This window comes from Myxocyprinus asiaticus, chromosome 41 (assembly GCF_019703515.2).
Source record: "Myxocyprinus asiaticus isolate MX2 ecotype Aquarium Trade chromosome 41, UBuf_Myxa_2, whole genome shotgun sequence".
Classification (NCBI taxonomy): domain Eukaryota; kingdom Metazoa; phylum Chordata; class Actinopteri; order Cypriniformes; family Catostomidae; genus Myxocyprinus; species Myxocyprinus asiaticus.
In genome coordinates this window covers 16,966,150-16,990,058 of record NC_059384.1, presented here as the reverse complement: position 1 = coordinate 16,990,058, position 23,909 = coordinate 16,966,150, and the positions used below count along the sequence as shown (strand labels likewise).

General features: G+C 38.4%; 1 protein-coding gene across 2 annotated transcripts in view; it reads right to left on the bottom strand.

Moving 5' to 3' along the window:
* LOC127432062 (mitogen-activated protein kinase kinase kinase 3-like) overlaps window positions 1–23,909 on the bottom strand; it is a 68,233-nt gene that overhangs the window by 14,421 nt on the left and 29,903 nt on the right. For both annotated transcript variants that reach the window (XM_051682852.1, XM_051682853.1), the window contains 7 exons: window positions 21,945–21,982; window positions 17,569–17,668; window positions 13,026–13,142; window positions 12,575–12,689; window positions 5,098–5,231; window positions 4,134–4,207; window positions 1,815–1,876 (listed from right to left, as the gene is read on the bottom strand). In XM_051682852.1, the coding sequence (XP_051538812.1) occupies window positions 1,815–1,876; window positions 4,134–4,207; window positions 5,098–5,231; window positions 12,575–12,689; window positions 13,026–13,142; window positions 17,569–17,668; window positions 21,945–21,982 (640 nt within the window). The remainder of the gene's footprint in view (window positions 1–1,814; window positions 1,877–4,133; window positions 4,208–5,097; window positions 5,232–12,574; window positions 12,690–13,025; window positions 13,143–17,568; window positions 17,669–21,944; window positions 21,983–23,909) is intronic.

Sequence of the window (23,909 nt, the reverse complement as noted above, 5' to 3'; positions counted from 1 at the left end):
AAAATCTACTCACAAAAAACCCGGGGGAAAAAAATGACCTCTCTATGGAGCTACACACAGTGTCGGGATCTTTTTGTGTATGTATGTATGTATACACATATTTGTTCTCCCATGGAAAGACACCCTGCTGAAAAAAACAGCTTAAACCAGCCTAAACTGGTTTGCTGGTCTTAGCTGGTCTAAGAGGGAATTTGGGCACTTGTCAGATGGTCAAGCTTGGCCAGGTTGGGAGACCAGCTTGGTACACCAGCTAGACCAGCTGAAGATCAGCTTGGACAGGTCGGGAGACCAGCTAGACCAGCTGAAGACCAGCTCTGACAGGTCAAAAGACCATCAAGACCAGCTGAAGATCAGCTTTGCCAGGTTTGGACACTAGCTAAATCAACTGACAGCTGAAGACTGGCTTGGCCAGGCTGGGAGTCTAGCTAGACCAGCTGAGGACTGGCTTGGCCATGTTGGGAGACCAGCTTGGTACACCAGCTAAACCAGCTGAAGACCAGCTTGGACAGGTTGGGAGACCAGCTAGACCTGCTGAAGACCAGCTTTGACAGGTCAAAAGACCAGCTAGACCAGCTGAAGATCAGCTTGGCCAGTTTAGGACACAAGCTAGACCAGCTGACAGCTGAAAACTGGCTTGGCCAGGTTGGGAGTCCAGCTAGACCAGCTGAAGATCAGCTTGGCCAGGTTTGGACACAAGCTAGACCAGCTGACAGCTGAAGACTCGCTTGGCCAGGTTGGGAGTCCAGCTAGACCAACTGAGGACTGGCTTGGCCATGTTGGGAGACCATCTTGGTACACCAGCTAAACCAGTTGAAGACCAGCTTGGCCAGCTTTGGAGACCAGCTAGACCAGCTAAAGATCAGCTTAGCCAAGATGGGAGATCAGCTGAAGATCAGCTGGGAACACCAGCTAGACCAGCTGAAGTCCAGCTTAGCCAAGTTGGGAGACCAGCTGAAGACCGGCTTGGGCAGGTCAGGAGACCTGTTAGACCAACTGAAGTCCAGCATGGCCAGGTTGGGCGACCACCTAGGACAGCTGAAGAACAGCTCTGACAGGTTGAAAGACCAGCTAGACCACCTGAAAATCAGCTTTGGTAGGTCGAAAGACCAGATGGACCCGGAGAACACCAGCTCTGACAGGTCAAAAGATCAGCTAGACCAGCTGAAAATCAGCTTTGGTAGATCGAAAGACCAGATGGACCCGGAGAACACCAGCTCTGACAGGTCAAAAGATCAGCTAGACCAGCTGAAGACTGACTTTTCCAGGTTTGGAGACCAGCTAGTTACACCAGCTAAGCCAGCTGAAATTCAGTTTGGACATGTTGTGAGACCAGTTAGACCAGCTGAAGACCGGTTTGGCCAGGTTGGTACACCAGCTAAACCAGTGGAAGATCAGCTTGGACAGGTTGTGATACCAATTAGACCAGCTGAAGACCAACTTGGTCAGGTTGGGAGGCCATCTTGGTACACCAGCTAGACCAGCTGAAGATCAGCTTGGACAGGTTGTGAGACCAATTAGATCAGCTGAAGACCAGCTTGGCCAGGTTGGGAGACCAGCTTGGTACAGAGCTACAATCACAGCTTCTAAACCTTTCAACAAAGCTGCAATTTTATAGCCTTGTTTTAATGTGATGCCCCAGTAACAACACAGAGCTGATTTGATTTGATTGATTTTGTGCGACTACAGTCCACACCACAAAAGAAGCCCATTTGCTCCTGTCATAGAGAACCGGCTCTATTAATGGACCAGAGACCATTAAGACATCCCCACAGCTATGACAGAGAACCATATTCACTTGCTCATGTCACCCTCACCTTTGTATTCATAGTTGATGTTCAGGTAATTGTTGTCCCGGTTGTTCGGTGAGAACGGTGGGCTGCGGAGAGCAAAGGAGAGAGAGGAAGGGGATATTGTGGTTATTTTTCCATGTTACTCTCTTGTGTGCAGTGCTGAGGTTGGGCTGCACTGTCTGTTTGGCCTACATTTCAGCACCACACAGTCCCCAATGTGCCAGCGGACATAACCAATGGACAGCAAGGGGCACCTAACACCTGTCGTTATGTTGAGGATGGAGACAGGATGGAGACTATAACCTGATACCTGACCCAAGATAATAACGTCTGACCATACAGAAGGTTTCTGTTACCTTTAGAATAGAATAATTAATATGTTAAGTGTCAGTCAAATCTGCATTATACTGTACAGTGGCCCCAAAAATATTTGGACATTTAAGCAATACTTAAGAATTGCATTGGATATCAATCACATGTGATCAACTTATAAACTATCAAATGTGTAGTTCATCACATTAACAATGGACATGGTCCACTAATTATTAATAACCAGAAAGTGTCCATCTAGAAAGTTACTAAGGGTAAAGTACCAGGACTGTAGGTGGGAAAGAAGCTATTCAAACATTTTATGGGTGTTTTAAGAGTCTAGATCTTTTTGGAAATACTCCTGTACAGTATTTCGGAGTGATCATAGTTCTTTTGATAAGAAGTTTGAAGATTTTTGTATAAGTTTTAGCGAAGCCTCAGTTGGTTATGGAAACAGATGGATAATGTTAGGCATTAATCATATTTTCCAGGCAAATAAATGACTAAATGCAATCTGCCATCAGTTGCTCAGCTGTGGAAAGTTTATATTAGATAGTTGTTTTTTTTTTAAATGATATACAGAAATGGAGCCGAAATACAGAAAAACAAAGAGGCAACCAAACAAGTGTCAGTGCATTGTGTCTTCAAACTGATTGCAAATAGGGATGTACAGTATATTGCGACTATATCGGAATCTGCTAATATTAGCCTTTATTTTAATTAACATATCAGTTTGATTTGGCAGATACAGGAAGCAGATAATATATATTTTTCCCCCCAATTTAAACAGTATTCTCTTTTTATTATCCGGGACATAAAATTATTAAAATATTTTCTAGTATATATTAAAAGGTTTCAATGTCTGATTTAACTTGCATGTTTTTTAAAAACAGACAAAATTATATACGTTTATTATACTGGTCATCATTCTGTTATTAATCATAATAAAAATACAGTAATTATCAGCTATCATTATCAGTCAGAATTTCTCTTTCGGTGCATCCCTACAAACAGTGGATTCCCTTTGCAACTGACCTTGACCTCTGCCAATCAAGACTCCCAAACAATAAGGGGGTTTAAGATGAGTACAACCCTGTTCCTGCTCACCTTAAAAGAGCTAACTATATTTATGAATTGTGCACTAGAAGGCAATGTCATAAGTTAATGTGCAACAGAGAGACAAAAAGAGATTTGACTGTACAGGAGTGATTGTTATTGTCCTGACCCTGTTATCCCACTCCTGCAGTGACGTCAGCACTGAGCGGGGGGATTGGCGAGACCCCGGATAATGAGCTCACACACCCGCAGAGAGGGTAAAAATTTCCATGCACTTGTTTCCTGCCATTGTTCAGAGGGCTAAGAGCCAGATAAGGCTCGTGCAGGTAGCATGCTTTTCCTTTCTGTTTCCCCCTCTCTCTCCATCTCTCTTTCTCACTTTCCTGTCCTTTATTCTCACTCATTCTCTCTCTTTCTATACCCTGTGTTCTTTTTTTCCCCCTTATTCTCTTCACACTGCATTACTGACTGACCTTTTTTTTTTTTTTTTTTTTTTTTTTTTAAAGAAACACTGCACAGGCACATAAAACAGAATATATTGGATCATCCCACTCTCTTTCTATATATTTCTCCCTTTCATTCTCACTTGTTCTCTCTCTCTCTGAACAGAGCAGAGGCGACGAGTGATAGCACTGGAATCCAGGGCGTCCAGATAAGCGAGCTGTCGCCATGGTGACATCAGGGGCTTCCTGGTTGGCCTTTGCTGTAATCTAATTCCACTCCTTCTCCGGCACTTTTATCAGATATCTCCTCGAGCCACAATTATTACAATACACTCATTAAGCACTTAATAATATACAAGCAACTAGTATTTGGGTGTAACTAACTAAAAGTAGTGATTCTACTTAATAACTTAACTATTTTGTTTTCAGTAGCTAACTTTTTCAAAAGCTTGACATTAGTTTAACTACTTCAAATTATGAGTAGCTTGTAACCTATATTACATACACACATTCATAAAGAGGGTGTTCTGCCCACCTGTCCAGCGCTTGGTCCAGTGATTGACAGCTGCTGGAAAGTGACCCATTAGCACTCCCAAATGGCTCCAAAATCTACAGGCAAAAAAATTAATGACATCACTTGCATTACAGTTTGTGCATCTAAACCTCTCCAAGACTGCCGTAAGATTTTCCATGAGCCAATGCCCATAGTATGTTCGAGTGTTCTTCTCCCAGGAATTTTATAAACTACACAATTAAACAGGATAGTGACAGAGAGCAGAAAAGACTACAAAAAGCTTGGGCCAGTATCTGTAACCAGGGTCCAAATTTAACACTTGCAAATGCCAAATGCAAGTAAAAATTGTAAAAGAAGTTATTCACTAGTTTGCTGGCTTTACTTTATTAGTAACTGCAATTTAATACATAGTTTAAATTGCATTATAAGAATGATACTCTGACCTTTGCTGTGTAAGAGAAGTGCGCAATTCAAATCAAAGGCATATGTACAAACCCTCTACTAAAGAAAGCATCTGTCGTGATTAATGCATCTTCTAATTTTTTTTTTTACTTCAGTGACATTTTAACATTGGAAATGAACCTAGGATGCATAAAGATTTAGATTTTTTCCTCCAGAACTCAGAACAGAATCACAATGTATCTGAATGTTTTTGTGATAGGTGCAGTTTCATCAAAGTCACAAATCTGATTTATGATGTTGTGAGTGACACAATATGACCATTGTCATAGGAACGAAAATGTTTTTTTCTTAAATAATAATAATGTGAAGAGTAGAGAAAAAAGTGCATTGAAACTGCTTCATAATGCCTGAAGGTTGCATGACCAAAATGTTCCTGTTTCAATAAATACTGGATTCCTTACAATCCAAGGCAGTGTGTGGAATTTTTTCCCAACGCATGTGTAAAAAGTTAACTTCGGACCCTGTATGTTTCTAAAGAGCACGCCTGTACCAGTAATATGTATCTCCATACAGTGGATCTTACATTCGAGTCAAGGGTTTCAGGGATGAACTCTCCCTCACTGTGGATGCTGGTGTAGGACCCCTGCCGAGCGATCTGCTGCTGTTCTTCTGGTACACTGCCCGGAGGAGGAGAGGTGCGGCCCGTGTTCAGAGAACCTGTGGACAGACGGAGAGATGTTAGCAAGAAACATCAGTCAATCTGATGCCAAAAACCAGCCTGGAATAGTAATGCTTCCATGAGCAACTGATAACAGGGTTCAGAGAAAGATCCCAGGAAAAACATGCAGTCAGGAATTGAAGAACAGAGCAGGCTGAAGTTAAAGAGGAGTGAGACTGAAGTGTGGTATGAGTGACAGGTGCTTGTGAACAGAATGTGAAAGGAGATACAAGTGAGAGAAAGAACAGGGTTGATGGAGAAAGATTAACAAAGAGAGAAACTAGACAGTGATTAGATAATGGAGGAGGAATAAAGAAACTGGGGAAGTTTAAAGAAAATGAAAGGCAACAACAATTAATGGGGAATGTGACAAGAAATGTAAGGAAGATGGTGAGAGTTAAGGAAGAACCCAACTGAAGAAAAATGAGACAGAAAGATGAGGTAGGATGAGGCAGAAGTGTGATGAGAATGAAAAAATGTATTTCTATTAAAGGGGCCATATTCTACACTTTGGTAACATTTAATTTACAGTATTTTCCCAATAAATTCCCCAGTAATTTATAATCAGTGTCAGAAATGAAACATTTTATTAAGGGGCGATAATTGCCCCCAAGAAATTTAATTTCAGGTGAATTTTTACCTTTATGATGGCATATTGTTTCATAAAGGTAAACGTATAACAACACTGCTGTCCATTTATGTCAAATGTAAAAAACATTAATTGAATCTCTTAACTTAAATGGTCACTACGGTGTCTAAACTACACTGGCTTACAAATCAATATAATAAAACAAATCTGTGGCAGCGGGGGCGTGGTCAAGCATCTCTCCGGAGAGAGAGAAAGCGGTAAGGGCGCTTACACCTGAGCTAAATTATGTCTAACACCTGTCTCTAATTTCAGTGAGCACGGGGAGAGCGGCATAAATAGAGACACACCGCAAATAGAAGAGAGAGAGAGAGCCTGGGCACCACAGACGGGAATGAAACAAAGAGTGTTATTACAAATGATGAGAGTTTATTTTGTGTAGCGGTGTGCAATTGGAGATTAACTTAGAGGATAACGCAAAGACTGTGAGACTGTAATTGTGCTACAGATGCAGAAAATATATCCTTACCTAAACAAGGAAAGCTGCTTCTCGCCTCCTCCTTTACAAAATCAATATTAGATAATAAATAAAAAATAAAAAAAGAGGAATTTGCTACAACATCTGAGGCATTTTTGCCCTGAGCCCTGGTCAATTTCTGAAACTGCTTAAAATTGTAGTTAAGGTTTCTTGCACCAAACACATGTAATTTAGCTTTACATGTCTGTTTTCCTCTCTATTATTATCCTGTTATGCTTTCTCTGACACTCTGAATGAAACAGGAAGTTTTTGCTACTGTACCTTTAAGACTAAGGCCAAGGTGCTGAATATTTAATAGAAAATCATTTGTTAATGTGGACAGTCATATGTTAGTCTACTAATGTTTGTGACATAATAAATACAATGCATTCTAAATAACTATTTTTTCAGTTTAGTTTCTATAAATGGTATGGGTGGACTGTTGTGGGAAGTTTGCATTGTAAATGTCTACAAAGTATATCAAACTAATTTATTTTAAAAGAGACAGGAAAGTCTTTCTTTCCATATGGCCCCTTAAAAATAAAAGCTACATCACTAACCAGTGATGTAGAACATGCTATGCAGGACAGTAAAGTAGTGTTTCTCTTCCAGCCCATTATAATGATAAATGCTGACTGCTCTGACATACAGATATCTGTATAAACACATCCTTGACATTGAGCCATTAAAAACCTGCTATATCCATCATTCAGTACGCAACTTGCAGCAAGCTGTCTTCTCTCGTTCTCAGGTGTGAAAACACAAGATAGTGCCAAACGTGAAAAAATAAATAAATAAAATGGCGAGAACAAGAGTGCGTCACTGATCTCTCAATCACTGAGAAACTGTTTGCTCTATCTGTGCTCTATTTGTTGATGACTCTTAATCTGTTTTTCTATTCACATTTATTCACATATTTATGTACTACACTTCTCTCACTGATCATTGGTAGTGTACTGGCTGCTGGATAGTGTGCAAAAAACCAGATCCATAAACCTTATTCACAGTAGCACTATGGAGGAAAATAAGTGCCACAATTCTGCAAAAGATGCTATTTTAAATGTGAAAGATGATATTTTGAGCACACAAAATGTTATTTTGCACGTGCAATATACAATTTTGAGTGCAAAAAACATTTGCGTGTAAGATGATATTTTGCTATTTTTTGTTTGCTCAAAATGAATTAATCTTTGCAAGAAGATTTCACGTGCGTGCAAAATAACTTTTTGTGTGCTCAAAATATCATCTTGCATGCACAGAACATTTTTAAGCACTCAAAATATAATTCTGCACTGTAAAATTATAATTTTGTGCAAGCAGAATTGTGGCACAAATATAACTCCATATAGCACCATATTTGATTTTTGAGGTGAATGAAAACAAGGATGTGAGGGGTAGACTTAGTCTCTGATGCACTGTATAAAGTTGTATAAATTGCACACATTTTTCACAACTCATGTTTTTTGTCCACTGAAGTTTTTGTATAGTTGTTTTTTGTTAAATGTTTCATCAGTGGAATGATCAAAATCAATTTGAACAACAGTACAAACCACTGAAGAGAGGGTAAGTCTATACCTCACAGCCTTGTTGTCATTCCTGTCAAAAATCAAAGATGGCACTACTGTGAATAAGGTTCATATCAAACAGGATTCCAGCACCTTTTGACCGACAAATCAAATGTCTATAACTTTCCCAGTCATTCGTGACAACTGAATACACATTTAAAAAAATAATTTTATAGAGATTGCACTCACAAATAATTGAAAATGTTAAATTCAATATAGAAGTGCTTATCAATTACATCTGAAGCTGTTCAACTGATAATCAATTGATCAATTTCCATGACTTCTCCAGACCTGTAAATCACTATTTTAAAATTCCCTGATATTGGCAGGTTTTTCATAAATGACCATGGGAATCATAATTTAATTACTGAATTTCCTGCTGAATGGGCAAATATTCCCATGCTGACTATCAAGAGCAGAAGGCCAGATTTAAAATGCTGATGTATAAAATATAAGAAAATTGAAACAAACATGCAAAGTTTTGTCATTAGTTAGTGTATGCTAAAAAAAGAGACAAGGAGAAGGACAATTATGTGTGAATGCATGTGAATTCACACTCTTCTACTGCTGACAGAGCAAAAAGCTTTGGGACATGCCTTTTCAAACCCTGGTGTTATTCAGCTAGTTCCACTAGTCTTTGACACGCTTTATGATCTGAGACTGAAAATGCAATGACTAAGTCTGTGTCACTTCAAAGACAAAGACAGGCAACAAGACTCCAGATAGAGCCTAAATCAAGCCTAAATCAAGTTTAAGAATGCATGATTTAACAAAGGCACCATTGCTTGTCCTTACTGTGTCCTAAACGCTACATCTCAATCAAATATGAGAACTTCTGCCTTCGTCACTTTGCATGCATTTGCATTCTACAAGAAAAATATTAACGTTTAGTAAATGCGTTTACATGCAGACTTATAATCCATTCCTAAATTGAGGGATACTGAATGAAATTGTATTTTCATTGTAATCACAAAAATATTACTTTTCCAAAGAAGAGACACAAAATACAAAGTCTCAGAGAAAATGACTCGATTGCTCAATTCACAAATTAGTGTATTCAGGCTACATGACTGACATGTAAACAAGCATCCATAATGAAATTCCAGTATGTGCGATCATGTAAACAGTTGTTTGAAATGTCTATTCCAACTGTACTGAAATGGCTAAATGCCCCTGGAGTTCGCTAGTCCCTGGAGTACGCTAGTTCGCTAGTTCGAATCCCAGGGCGTGCTGAGTGACTCCAGCCAGGTCTCCTAAGCAACCAAATTGGCCCGGTTGCTAGGGAGGGTAGAGTCACATGGGATAACCTCCTCGTGATCGCTATAATGTGGTTAGTTCTCGGTGGGGCGCGTGGTGAGTTGAGCGTGGTTGCCGCAGTGGATGGCGTGAAGCCTCCACACGCGCTATGTCTCTGTGGCAACACGCTCAACAAGCCGCTTGATAAGATGCGCCGGTTGACGATCTCAGACGCGGAGGCAACTGGGATTCGTCCTCCGCCACCCGGACTGGGGTGGGTCACTGCGCGACCACGAGGACCTAAGAGCGCATTGGGAATTGGGCATTCCAAATTGGGAGAAAAAGGAAAAAAAAAACAAAAAAACAAAAAAAAATTGGCTAAATGCTATGCATGTACATTAAATACTATATAATCGCACTATATAATCAAACTGATGCTTTTAATCCATTTCTCTGCCATTCAAAACATCTTAAATGATTTTTCCAGCCTTTCTATAATAGGGATGGGCATTTTGGTCATTTTGTCTACTCGAGTCCTCTAAGTAATTACTCAAGTACTTGTCGAGTACTCAGTGGGGGAGGGGCACATAGGCATGTACAAATACAGTATGTACATATACAGGTGCATCTCAATAAATTAGAATGTCATGGAAAAGTTCATTTATTTCAGTAATTCAACTCAAATTGTGAAACTTGTGTATTAAATAAATTCAGTGCACACAGACTGAAGTAGTTTAAGTCTTTGGTTCTTTTAATTGTGATGATTTTGGCTCACATTTAACAAAAACCCACCAATTCACTATCTCAAAAAATTAGAATATGGTGACATGCCATTCAGCTAATGAACTCAAAACACCTGCAAAGGTTTCCTGAGCCTTCAAAATGGTCTCTCAGTTTGGTTCACTAGGCTACACAATCATGGGGAAGACTGCTGATCTAACAGTTGTCCAGAAGACAATCATTGACACCCTTCACAAGGAGGGTAAGCCACAAACATTCATTGCCAAAGAAGCTGGCTGTTCACAGAGTGCTGTATCCAAGCATGTTAACAGAAAGTTGAGTGGAAGGAAAAAGTGTTGAAGAAAAAGATGCACAACCAACCGAGAGAACCGCAGCCTTATGATTGTCCAGCAAAATCAATTCAAGAATTTGGGTGAACTTCACAAGGAATGGGCTGGGGTCAAGGCATCAAGAGCCACCACACACAGACATGTCAAGGAATTTGGCTACAGTTGTCGTATTCCTCTTGTTAAGCCACTCCTGAACCACAGACAACGTCAGAGGCGTCTTACCTGGGCTAAGGAGAAGAAGAACTGGACTGTTGCCCAGTGTTCCAAAGTCCTCTTTTCAGATGAGAGCAAGTTCTGTATTTCATTTGGAAACCAAGGTCCTAGAGTCTGGAGGAAGGGTGGAGAAGCTCATAGCCCAAGTTGCTTGAAGTCCAGTGTTAAGTTTCCACAGTCTGTGATGATTTGGGGTGCAATGTCATCTGCTGGTGTTGGTCCATTGTGTTTTTTGAAAACCAAAGTCACTGCACCCGTTTACCAAGAAATTTTGGAGCACTTCATGCTTCCTTCTGCTGACCAGCTTTTTAAAGATGCTGATTTCATTTTCCAGCAGGATTTGGCACCTGCCCACACTGCCAAAAGCACCAAAAGTTGGTTAAATGACCATGGTGTTGGTGTGCTTGACTGGCCAGCAAACTCACCAGACCTGAACCCCATAGAGAATCTATGGGGTATTGTCAAGAGGAAAATGAGAAACAAGAGACCGAAAAATGCAGATGAGCTGAAGGTCACTGTCAAAGAAACCTGGGCTTCCATACCACCTCAGCAGTGCCACAAACTGATCACCTCCATGCCACGCCGAATTGAGGCAGTAATTAAAGCAAAAGGAGCCCCTACCAAGTATTGAGTACATATACAGTAAATGAACATACTTTCCAGAAGGCCAACAATTCACTAAAAATGTTTTTTTTATTGGTCTTATGATGTATTCTAATTTTTTGAGATAGTGAATTGGTGGGTTTTTGTTAAATGTGAGCCAAAATCATCACAATTAAAAGAACCGAAGACTTAAACTACTTCAGTCTGTGTGCACTGAATTTATTTAATACATGAGTTTCACAATTTGAGTTGAATTACTGAAATAAATGAACTTTTCCACGACATTCTAATTTATTGAGATGCACCTGTATGTCATAAGTCTTTGGCTGCTGCATTGTGTCTCATTGTTCCAACGTCTTTTCATTAACATAGGCTGTTATAATGTAGTCTGTTGCAATAAGTACAAAAGAGGGCAAAATCAAAATATAATGCATAATATTTTGTCATTATGTAAAGACTCACTGGTCAATTCAATGAAACAATGCTCAGAATATGCGTCTCTATTCTTCCTTCAGGTTACCGTAACAAGCTTAGTAAGTGCGCACCTCTGTTTCTGAACCGTGTATCTGCAAACCATGGTTTCCGTGACGCCATAATCATCGCGTTTTTAAACTCAGTGTTAAGTTGAAAACAGCTTTGAAGACGCATGCTTTCTGTTACATTCAGCTGTGCTCCACCTAGATGTTTGAAAGAAAGATTTCGCCTTGTGTGTGTGCGCGCTTCTCCAGAGTGTAGAACGCCAACTCTGCCCAGGACAGAAAGTCACGCTGTGCTCTGTTGGAGTTTGTTGATCTGATAATTCATGCTTCCTCTCATTTAACTTAGAATTTTAAACTTCTTAAACTTTTTAAACTTCATACTGGGAAAACTGCAATGGAATGCCACTTTATGCAGAAATCTTCAGCTCTGATTTCGCTGAGATGTAGGTGTGTCACCTAAACATGTCGGCACAGAGGAAGATTTGCAGTCAATGATAAACCTTCACTTTTATTAAATAATATACATTAATGAGTCAAAGTTTCTACATTATATGACAATAAAACCTGTTTAGCAACTGTGTGCAGAGACAGATGTTCAAAACACAGTGGATTAAACTTTCTTTTGTTTATCGAAATCCTGTAGAACAAATGTTAGCATTGCAGCATCGTTTATCAATTTGGTTGCTATGAGACGTCTCTGTTGACAATCAAGGTACCGCTGAAAATGACAACATAATCAATCTCAAAATAACAAATATGGCCCCTCTTTGATACATAGTGTATAGTTGTCAGGTAGTTGTCACTGAATTTCAAATTCAGTGAAAAGTCACGTCAAGCATTTTCATTTTCGATCATTGTTTTCAGGATCGATCATTGCTGTCACTTCCAGGTACTCGAGTACTCGTGCCCATCCCTATTCCATAACAGCCCTGACATCACTGCACTCTTTAATCCTATTCCCCAGTCTTGATGGAGAAAGTGCAAATAATGCCATTTGTGTAATGTCATTAAGATTGTGGTGTGTTGGAAGGATGTGTGTCAGAGGTATGTGTGTATGAGCAGGCGTGACGCACCTGTAGAGTGTTTGCGCACTCGTTCGGAGCCTTTGAGAACTGAGGCTTTGAGATCTCCCAGAGACCTGGATGACCGCATCTCACTGTGTTTGTCTTGGCCGCTAACCTGCAGGAACTGAGGGGAGGGGAACATTTAGAAGGAGTTCTGCTAAACTAAATATATATTTGATTAAAGGCTTACACATATATATATATATATATATATATATATTTGCAAAAATCTTAAAGTTAGCAATGAGTTGGCAGCTGCTAACAGTTTTCTGAAAGAACCATTAAAAGTTTTTTAATAATTTTACTTGGGTAAAATAGCAAACAGACTTGTGGGTAAGTGATTTGAGGGTTGAAAACTAGTGCATGTACAGTTTAAGGTTTCTGTGTAGGTTTTGGTATTGTTTTAGTTTTGGTTTGAATTTGGTTTGGGTCGCTTTGCTTTGTTTTGGCTTGAACTCACTTGGTTATTGGGAGGCGTTTTCAAAATCACTCTAAGCAGGTTGTTCATTCCAGAACTGGAGCTCAAAGACTGAACAGCTCTGTCCAAATCCTCCTGACACTTCAGAGCCACCAACATCTAAGACCAGACACACATTGTCAACAAAACATGTCGTAGATGCATACAGTTTAAAAACAAGAAGAAAAAACTACATTTAGAGAGCCTTAATGTTACCTTTAAACAATTGGCTGGGTTTATCCACTTAACAGTACATTTCACGATTTAATACATAGCGATGCATCACAATATCATAATTGGATCGCATTGAAACTCGACCAAACACACAGGACATTGTGATCCTGCATGTTCCGTTTTAAGTTTGCTTAACTTTGGTCCAGTACGACAACTTCTGACAGCACTGAGAAATTCCGGTTTCAGAGTTTGCACTTATTTTGACGACCTGGGGCTGGATCCATGAAACTCTTAGGGATAGATCACCCAAAAATGATTTTTCTCTTATCACTTACTCACACTTGTTTTACTTTTTTCTTTTTTTCCTTTCATTTTTGTCCATACAATGTAAGTCAATGAGGTCTAAAACTTTCAAGCTCCAAAAAGGATATGGATTAATTTTATGCTGCCCTTATAAGACTCGAGTGATTTAATCCATGTCTTCTGAAGTAATATGATTGCTTTGGGTGAGAAACAGACCAAAATTTAAGTCTAGCCAGAAAGAAAGAAAGTAATATTAGATGTGGCATGAGGGGGAGTAAATGATAAGAGAATGTTCATTTTTGGGTGAACTATTCCATAAAAAAAAAAAAAAAGTTCTTAGGATAAATTATAAGAAGTTTGAAAGAAGGTTTCTAGCTTTAACAGCTTCCGTTTAAGAATAAAAGATTATAACATTCTAAAGAAGTCTTTTTGAGACTACAAAATATTGAAAACTTTTTTGTTAGGTTATAAAATAAGAAAATAGTAGTTAAGAGTTTTACAGTTAATACAGTATAAACCAACATAAACACTGGTTGGAAGGGCGGAAACTTTGTAATGTGTCCGCCCGGAGTCATTACGCTGACGCACACACAACAGTGATTCAGTGTCAATAAATAGCTCTTAACGCTATTTGGTGTACAAAACAAGCCCAAATGGAACTTGTGACAGAAATCAAGTATTTTTCAGTCCAAGTAAGGTGCATTTTAATTACTACAGCAGCATGGCAAGTCTTATCTACCACCAAAACGCAGAATAACGTTTTTTTCTGCAAGTGCTTTTCATGTGGAGTTCAAAGTGCCGCTTGACGCTGGCGTTGACACCCTGGAGCAAATCATGAACGCAGCTTCATGATTGCTGTAACAAAGCGGATAGCCACAGTCTGCCAGCTGATTAATATTGTGGAGGATGAGAGATTTAAGAGATTTAATGCCCACTGCAATGAATATGCAACCTATGTGGGGACTAGTTCTTTCAATTAGTCAAACATCCACTTAGTCTTTGGGAAATGTTTAATTTTACTTGAACTGGTGCTATTTCAATGCATTTCTATCTTTATACTGTGGAAGGCTTTGTTGGAAAAATGTTAATAAAGCATTATATTGTTACATATTGTTTTGTTTTCTTTCCTAAGAAGGAAATAAATGGATATTGACAGGAAAAGTCAGACTGCAATCAAATTTCAGCACTTTCAAAATCTCTCATTATTTGCGATTAAAGGAATAGTTCACCAAAAAAAAAAGACAATTCTCTCATTATTCGCTTACCCTGATGCCATCCCAGATGTGTATAACTGTCTTTCTTCATTAGAACACAAATGAAGATTTTTAGAAGACGATAGAGCTTTGTCAGGTCCTTATAATCAGAGGTGGGTAGAGTAGTCAAAAACTGACCTCAAGTAAAAATACAATTACTTTAAAAAATAATTACTCAAGGAAAAGGAAAAGTACTAACATAAATAATTACTTGAGTAAGAGTAAGAAAGTATCCAATTAAAAGAGTACTCAAGTAGTGAGTAACTCGTTACTTTCACAAATGACATAATAGACGTTTACTACCCTATATTCCATTACATAATACACATTTAACATGTATACAGAATTATTATTATTATTATTATTAATGGAAATTCTGTCATCATTAACCATAATGTTGTTCCAAACCCATATGACTTTCTTTCTTCAATGCAACACAATAAGGAGATATTACACAGAATGTTTGCCTGAGTCACTATTTACTTTCAGTGAATGTGTTTTTTTGTTCTTCATATTTTGAAAGTTAATGGTGACCGAGACTGTCAGTATCTAACATTCTAACATCTTTTGTGTTCCACAGAATACAGAAGGTCACACAGGTTTGGAAAAACATGAGGGTTTGGAAATGATGACAGAATATTAAATTATGGCTGAGCTATCACTTTAAAGGGATAGTTTACCCCAAAATGAAAATTCTCTCATCATTTACTCACCCTCATGCCATCCCAGATATGTATGACTTCCTTTCTTCTGCAGAGCACAAATTAAGATTTTTAGAAGAATATTTCAGCTCTGTAGGTCAGCACAATGCAAGTGAATGGGTGCCAAAATGTTGATGCTCCAAAAAGCACATAAAGGCAGCATTAAAGTAATCCATAAGTCTCAGTAGTTAAATCCACATCTTCAGAAGTGATATGATAGGTGTGGGTGAGAAACAGGTCAAAATGTGTCATTTTTTGCTAGACATTCAACTCCCTGCTCAGCAGGGGGGGATATGCAGAGAAGAAAGTGAATCACCAAAAACACAAGAAGAAGAATGTGAAAGTAATCTGTTTCTCATCCACACCTATCACGTCACTTCTGAAGATATTGATTTAACCACTGTAGTCTTATGGATTACTTTTATGTTGACTTATTTGATTTGATTAGATTTTTTTTAGCTTTAAAATGTTGGCACCCATTCACTTGCATTTTATGGACCAAAGGAGCTGAGAAATTCTTCTAAACATCTTCATTTGTGTTCAGCAGATGAAAGAAAGTCATACACATCTGTGATGGCATGAGGGTGAGTAAATGATGAGAGAATTTTCATTTTTGGGTGAACTATCCCTTTAAGGGCTCTTGTCAGATCTGGATGAATTTGTCAATAAGAGAGGTTTGGAAAACTTTCTAGTAATTATTATGGTGAAAACATGAAAATGTGCCACAGGGACATTATATATAATTATGAAATATAAACCAAAGCAAGATCATGCTTTATTAATACCTACTTTCTCTATTTCATAGCTTTTAGTTCTTATTTCAGTGTAGTTACAGTTTTCAGTTTCAAAAGAATTTAGATCATTAGTTCTGTACAGCAGAACTGCCGCTCTCTAAATGCAGAGTACACAGCCTGCATAAGGCACCAACCCCGGTCACGAAACACTCGCTGTGTCTGAAACCGCCCCCTATAGACTATATAGTGCACTATTTCGGGTGTCCGCCATTTTGTAGGATTGTCTGAATTCTGAGTGAGCCACTCATTCCCTACTTTTGTTCACTCATTCTTACCCACAATGCACTCTAATTTCACTACACCAAATGTACACTCGATTTAATTATTTACTAAATAATTCACTAAGGTGATATTTTTTTTAACTCAGGAGACTGCACACAGTGGAAATGATAATAATGTGGATGATTTAAATATTTGGTTATAACATGTAGGTTATGTGATGGACGCATGAGTGACAGTCTGTGACAGTGCGCACAGCTGTGTGAACTTCTGCCTTCGTAAAAGTCCCATTCAATAATCTCTCAATAAATTACACATTAATTAAAATTTAACACCCATTTTATCGCCCATTGTATCGAAGTAAAAGTAAAACATTTTCTTTAGAAATTTACTTGAGTGAGATTAAAATGTACCCAATTTTAAACCTACTCTAAAAGTAAAAAATGTTCCCAAAAATGCGAATGCGAAGCGTGACATAAGCGCATCGGCGAGTTCACGCGAGAATTCGGAAGTGCCGTTTATTTACAATAGAAGAATGAACATCATGTGAGAGTTTGGCCATTTCAAACAGCGTCAGAGCCCTGGATGGAAGCGCCGATTTAAAGTTAAAAATGTTTGAATTATCGACTTGTTTCTTACATAAACCTATCGATTCGCTTCAGAAGACATTCATTGATTGACTGGAGTCCCGTGGATTACTTTTATGCAGCCTAGATTTGACTTTTGGACAGTCAAAGTGCTAGCACACATGTACTTGCATTATAAGGACCTGAAAGCTCTATATTCTTCTAAAAATCTTAATTTGTGTTCTGCTGAAGAAAGACAGTCATACATATCTGGGATGGCATCAGGGTAAGTGAATAATGAGATAATTTTCATTTTTGAGTGAACTATTCCTTTAACTACGAAAAATTATGCAATTAATTGTGATGAAAAATTCTTATCGACTGACAGCACTACTAAATATGCACAAAATATTGATACAAGCATATAAAAATAATCTATGCAATATTGTGAGAAGATTATTGTTATATCTTAATATATGATTGTTTCGGCACGCCCCTAGTTTATATCAAAAGAGTTAATAATATCAGTGGACTACCTCTTTATCTGTGTAGTACAGGTCCATGTGCTGCCCAAAGGCTTCTGTCACCTTCTGAAGCAGATCTTTGAACTTCAGTGGTCTCTGGAACGGGATAATTCTAAAAGATGACAACAACAAAAAAGGTGCATTAAACCAAAAAATGTGGGTCACCAACAGATTTAAAGTACAACAACATAAGGCAGTAAACTACTTTCATTTTGCTTGATTAGACTATTAAAGCACAATTAGATGTCCATTTATTAGCGGTATATACACATGGCACTGCGAACGTGCACCCTTCCAATCACGGGGCATGTCCTGACCATGTCATAGGCGTCACTGCTATAGCAACAGAGGTGAACAGGTTAGTTGAACATGGGTGGAAAGTGATCTAATTTTGCAGGACCATTAATCAGTGTACAGAAAGGAAACACCCCTGAGTGTGTGAATTTCTACAACTATTTATGGTGCATGCACGTATAGTATGCCATAAAAGGTGTCTCTGTATATATAATGAGTGTGTCTATGTTTATAGTGTGCGTCAACGAGTTTAGGGGGAAACAGAAAAATGAACAGAGATTATAAATTGGTTTATGTGCCTATTTTAAATGCATGGCAAGCATATCGAATTTCAGTGTAAATATATGTGTATGAGTGTATGTTTGGCCCAATCAACCAGAGCAGTCCACTGTTTCAATACTGTGGCCCACATCACAACGCACACAAAGGCAGATGGAGCGCTTCCTTAGAGGAAAGAGAAAAAAGAGGAACAGCGCTGGAAATAGCAGGAGGCATGTTCTCCCCCCTTCTCTAAAGTTCAGCTCTGCTTCAGCACACCAAGAGGCCCAGACAAATACTGGCACACACACACATACACTCCACTGTCTTCTTATCTACTACTTTTTACTCCACAAACTCTGTCTATTTGTCTACCTATCTGTCTGTCTATTTGTCTACCTATCTATCTACTGTATATGTCTATTTGTCTAAAGAAGACAACAACTTTACAATTATTATGTATAGTCCAAATTTCTGTTGCTGAAGCTGATCCTAGATCAGTGTTAGAGAGTGATCTTTAGTTTGAGTTCTGAGCAATGGCTCTGTTTACATTGGCTGATGAGAGAGATAGGGATGGAAGAAATTGATAGCGGAAGACTGGAGAGAAAGGCGGATGTATGGAATGAGAGGATTTTCCTTCCTCAGCGTGCACAACTAAGCTCCTCAGTTTGGCTGCATCTCTCCGCACCTGGCATAGCACACCACACTCTTCTCCTTCCTGTCTCAGTGATTCAGTCACTGCCAGTGGAAGAGTTTAAAATGTGTACAACATGGCCGGTCTGTTACTCTAACTAATGCCTGTTCTAATTTGTTTTTAGGGAGAGATCTCTCTGTAGTAGTGTGATGATATTTGATGTGTAGTGCGAGACATGGTTACATCAAAATTACTTTAATAGTATTTTTCAAAAAAGTAACAAAAGATGATATAACCATGTTTTTGAACATATACCATGGTACAGTATTCTTAGAAGTACCTTGGAGTATGTAAACGCCATGGTACATTGATATGTTGAAAGGACTATTATGTATATCAAAGTACCATGGTAGTACCATCAAATACTATATCACTGTACCAACTCAAACAGATTATTTATTCTTACCTAATGCCTCATTGTGTTGTAGACTGAATATAATCTACTTCACAGTGCAATTAGATTTGAATAAAAATAAAAAAGTCCCACCATCTGGCCAGGGTGGTTTATTAAGATTCATTGATAGCACTGTTTACTCAAACTTCTTGCATTCAATAATAGATAAGACAGATTTTGTTTAAACTTATTTGCCCCTCATTATTATTTTTTTTACTATTAACAAAGTGGTATTTTAAAGGAACAGTTCATTCAAAAATGTAAATAATGTGATAATTTACTCCAGTATGTTTATTAAAGTTTATTAAACCAGTATGACTTTTTTCTTCTTATGTGTAACACAAACTGAGGTGTTTTAGTGAAAATCACAGCTCTTCTTTTCAATACAATTGCTGTTTAATGTGTGCCTCACTTTTAAGCATAAAAAAATACCCAGAGGTATCATAAAAGTAGTCAATAAAGCTACAGTATGTTTGGTGAGAAACAAATCAAAAATTATTATTATAATTATTATATATTTTTTTTACGAAAATCTTGCTTGTTCTAAGCGCTATGAGAGAAGTTGGTTCACAGTGGCATGAGTGTTCATGCAAAAGCTTTCACTGCTTTTAGCGCTAACAATGCAAGTTCTCGCGTGAACACGTGTGCTACTGTGAACAAACTTCTCTCGCAGCATGCATGAACATGCAACAGACATCAAGATTTTCATTAGTTGGACTCCATTGGCCATTTTTATGATAATCTGAGGTCCTTTTGGATCATTTAACCTCTTCAACTCTGGGGCATTTTTGGGCTGCCGCCTGTAATTTTTCACACTCAAATTTAAAAGCTCATCATTTACACATACTGTGGACTATTTTATTCCACTAGATTGCAGTAAGTTCTAGAAAAAATAATTTTTCCTCCAACTTCCATCACAAAATGCAGATCTGAAATGTAGGTGGTGCTTTATGCATTTTAGCCCTCACAGATGTGCTACTCCATAGACATTCAGTCTAATTTTCAGTTCATGCACCACCCCCATTGTTTCATTGATTATCTCGGCCTCTGAGAGGACTAGAAGCTCAATCTAGTGTCATTAGAAAGCTGACATCCTTCCCTTTGCAATGATGTATAACATTTATCATCAATAGTCGATCACATATATTTCCGTTGATTTGTTTAGCATGCTTTTCCTGCAGGAACGCATATTTTGTTCTGGACATCTAAGACATAACATCTAAGATATAGTACTAGGGCAACAAAATAACCTGTACTGTCGCATTCATGAGAATGAGAGCTTTTGAGTAATGATTTGTCTATTTAAAAGAACTTTATATTCATATTAATATTTCTACCACATTATCTCTAGGTGGTGCTGATTTGTGATGCAAATGTTTTATTTTGTTATTTTATGTAACATAAATGCAGAAGTAATGGTTATTTACGAAAAGTTCAGATACTAAGCTTTCAAACGATACCACAAATGCCTGACATATGTATTCGGAGACTTGAACATTTTAAACATAAACTTTTTCCGTGACAGACCGCCCCCTTTTGGACCCGCCGGCGGGTCTGCAGAGTTGAAACTTTTGTGTTCCGCATAAGAAAGAAAGTCATACAGGTTTGGAATATAATTAAGGTGAGTAAATGTTGACAGAATTTTTATTTTTTAGTGTGTAGAGAACAGTATCCTGGCCATTAAAGAAAGTGCCAACTTTAGAGAGGTGGAGTGATGTTAAGCTTCATTAAAGTCAAGGCAGCAAATACGTTGGATTAAAACAACAACAAGACAATTAGAGCTGTGAAAGTAGTACGCCCAGCTTCCTGTCACCTCTAATGCAGTGAGTGACACTGCAGTGGCTTCCTGTGACATAACCCACTGAGCCGTTTCACAAAGGCAGTGGACGGGCCTCTGGGGACCAAAGTGTGACTTCTCCCAGGTTGTACCAGGGCTTTGTAGTACAGAATGGCTATGTTCATTATACTAGCATAATGCTTATTGTATACTGCACAGTATACTATGAATACTGCCTACTAGTCTTAAATAAGTTCGGAATGGCATAGTACCATAATCTTCTTACAATTTTTACCATATCTTTATACAGTATTTCACACAGTGTGCTTTTTTGTATACAGAACATTTTGGCAAATGTAGTAGGTCATACAGTTATTCTTTGTAAATAGAAAATTCACATACTGTGCACAGTATACTGTACATGCCATACACTGCAAAATAGCACTAATACACTTTCTTTCTGTAAACAATTTCCTTTCACAGCTTCAACAACATCTTAAATTCTTCCTATCATGAAACACTGGCTTGATATAAGGGAAAATACAGACCTTTTATGAGTTTCTTACCAGCAAGAAGACATTTAGAGTTGCTGAAATCACATATGGATATATTTTGCAAAGCCTTTTGGCACTTGGTAGTCTTAATATGGGAAAAATGACATGTTCTTTGTGTGGGTGTATGGATGACCTACAGGACATTGGAAATTATTACTGGGTGTGCCATTGAGCTCAAACACATGGCTCTCTCTCTCTGTCTGTCTGCCAAGCTATACCAGCGAATGTGTGACTACTTATAACACTTAAATGCCTTTAGGAACATTCTGGTTTCCTTGGGCAACTTGGCATATTTTCAGTTTTTTGCCATGTCGTGAGATCTCAGAAATGGCGAAACGAGAGCTGGGATAAGACAAGAGGAATGAGATCAGGGACAGGACGGAGTGCTGCAGAAATACTGAGAATGTTCCGACTCACCGTTTCTCTCGCTCATGCTCCAACTTCACCCGTAAATCCTGAGAGAGGAAAAGAAAACAACAAAATGAAATGAGTCCAGTAGAAAGTGAATCAAATGAACAAATGCCAAATTCGTCAATACGACACAACTTTATTAATCCCCAAGAGGCTATTTGGATTAGGGCATTCAGAATGCAATACACACGCAATTCTGTTTTGTATAAACTTGCTCTTCTGCAGCGACTACAACTATAATCAAATATATATTAAGCAAGAATTGAGCATTCAACAACATCATGTATAATGTATTTGTATTGACACTATGGCTTTTCAAAAACTAGTGAGCCACCCACCTACTGTATATGGCATTTTGAGCATCAAAAGTGCATATAAACATGCCTATGATCCCTAAAAATGTTGTCTAGTTTGGCAGCTCACAAACATTCAAATGTGCTTTTGATGGCCAAAATGCTGTCTAGGTAGTTAGCTCACAAACATTAAAATGTGTCTGTCATGCCCAAAAAATAATGCCTAGGTAGGCTTACTGGATTTTGAAACAGTCTACATATATTGTATGTTCTTGAACGTTCTACCCTTTAGCAAATTCCACAAACTAGCCATATATTAAAAAGGCTTAAATTTATTCAGAGGTTCAGTGTTGGTCGAGTGAACTAAAAAGTCATGCCAGAGTCTGTACTTGCTATGCAGAGCGAGATGTGACATTGCAAATATATTAAAAATAGGAAGTTCCTGCATGCTGAGGCACTCCTTGCTGTCTTGGAATTACACCCACACTGGTTGCTTTTACTTCCTGTCTGTCTTTAATGCTTTTCCACCTGCAAAACCATGCATGTAGCTCAGTTTATCCAGTCCTACATCCGCATGCATATCATGACAGTTCAGGTGATGATAGAAAAGAGTGTCTGGTATGAATATGATAAAAAGTGTGAGAGTTCTTCTTTCGAGTGGGTGGCTTGGGTGAAACCCTGTAAGTTTGTGTAGTTTCAGTCCACAATGGTTTTATGAGCATTCCTTACATCTAAGGAGGTAGAAAGAATGAGGAAGACACTATCCAAACAAAAAGAAAAGCTTATGACAAGAGCAATATAGTACCTGTTAGGCTTTGTTCACACTGCAGGAAAAATCTGATTTTTTCTCAAATCCATTTTTTTTGACTGACTGCAGGTTATATGTGGACAGATCAAATTTTTTTCTGTTCAGACTGCAGTCGCTTTTGCTAGCACATCCACGTTAGTTTTCATAGTAACGATGCAAACTTGTGTTTGTTCACCATGTGTGAGTGTTTAGTAATGGATGTTTTTCACGAGGGCATATCCAAATATTAACACATTACATTACATTTATGCATTCAGCAGACACTTTTATCCAAAGACACTTACAGTGCACTTATTACAGGGACAATCCCCCCAGAGTAACCTTGAGTTACAGTAAGTGCCTTGCTCAAGGACACAATGGTGTGTTGGCTGTGGGGATTGAACCAGCAATGTTCTGCTTAATAGTTTTGTGCTTTAGCCCACTACACCATCACCATTCATCACAGACATCAGCTTAATAAATGGGATAGGTGGCATGCGATGTTTATTGCTAATAGGGTTTACAACGGTAAATGACATATGGGTGCGTTACATTCATCATTATAGGCAATCATAAGCAGCACTGAATTACACGGTATTTTCCCTCTGAAACTCTCACCACATCTTGCAGTTACAAATGAGTCTACTGGAGGGGGGAGATATCATGGCATCTATCTGTGCTACTAAAGCAAAGCCAAGGCAATACTTGTAAAAAGGCAATACTTGTAATATTTTGAGTCTATGATTCTTTGATTGAATTCTACTCTATGTGTGTTCGGTTCTTGTTGGAGTCTTACAAATCAATCTGCTTTTATGGGGGAAAGATATGAGGAAATCTGAGCTTATCAGACCAGTATGTGTGTTAAATCACAGAGCACAGCACATTTCATAA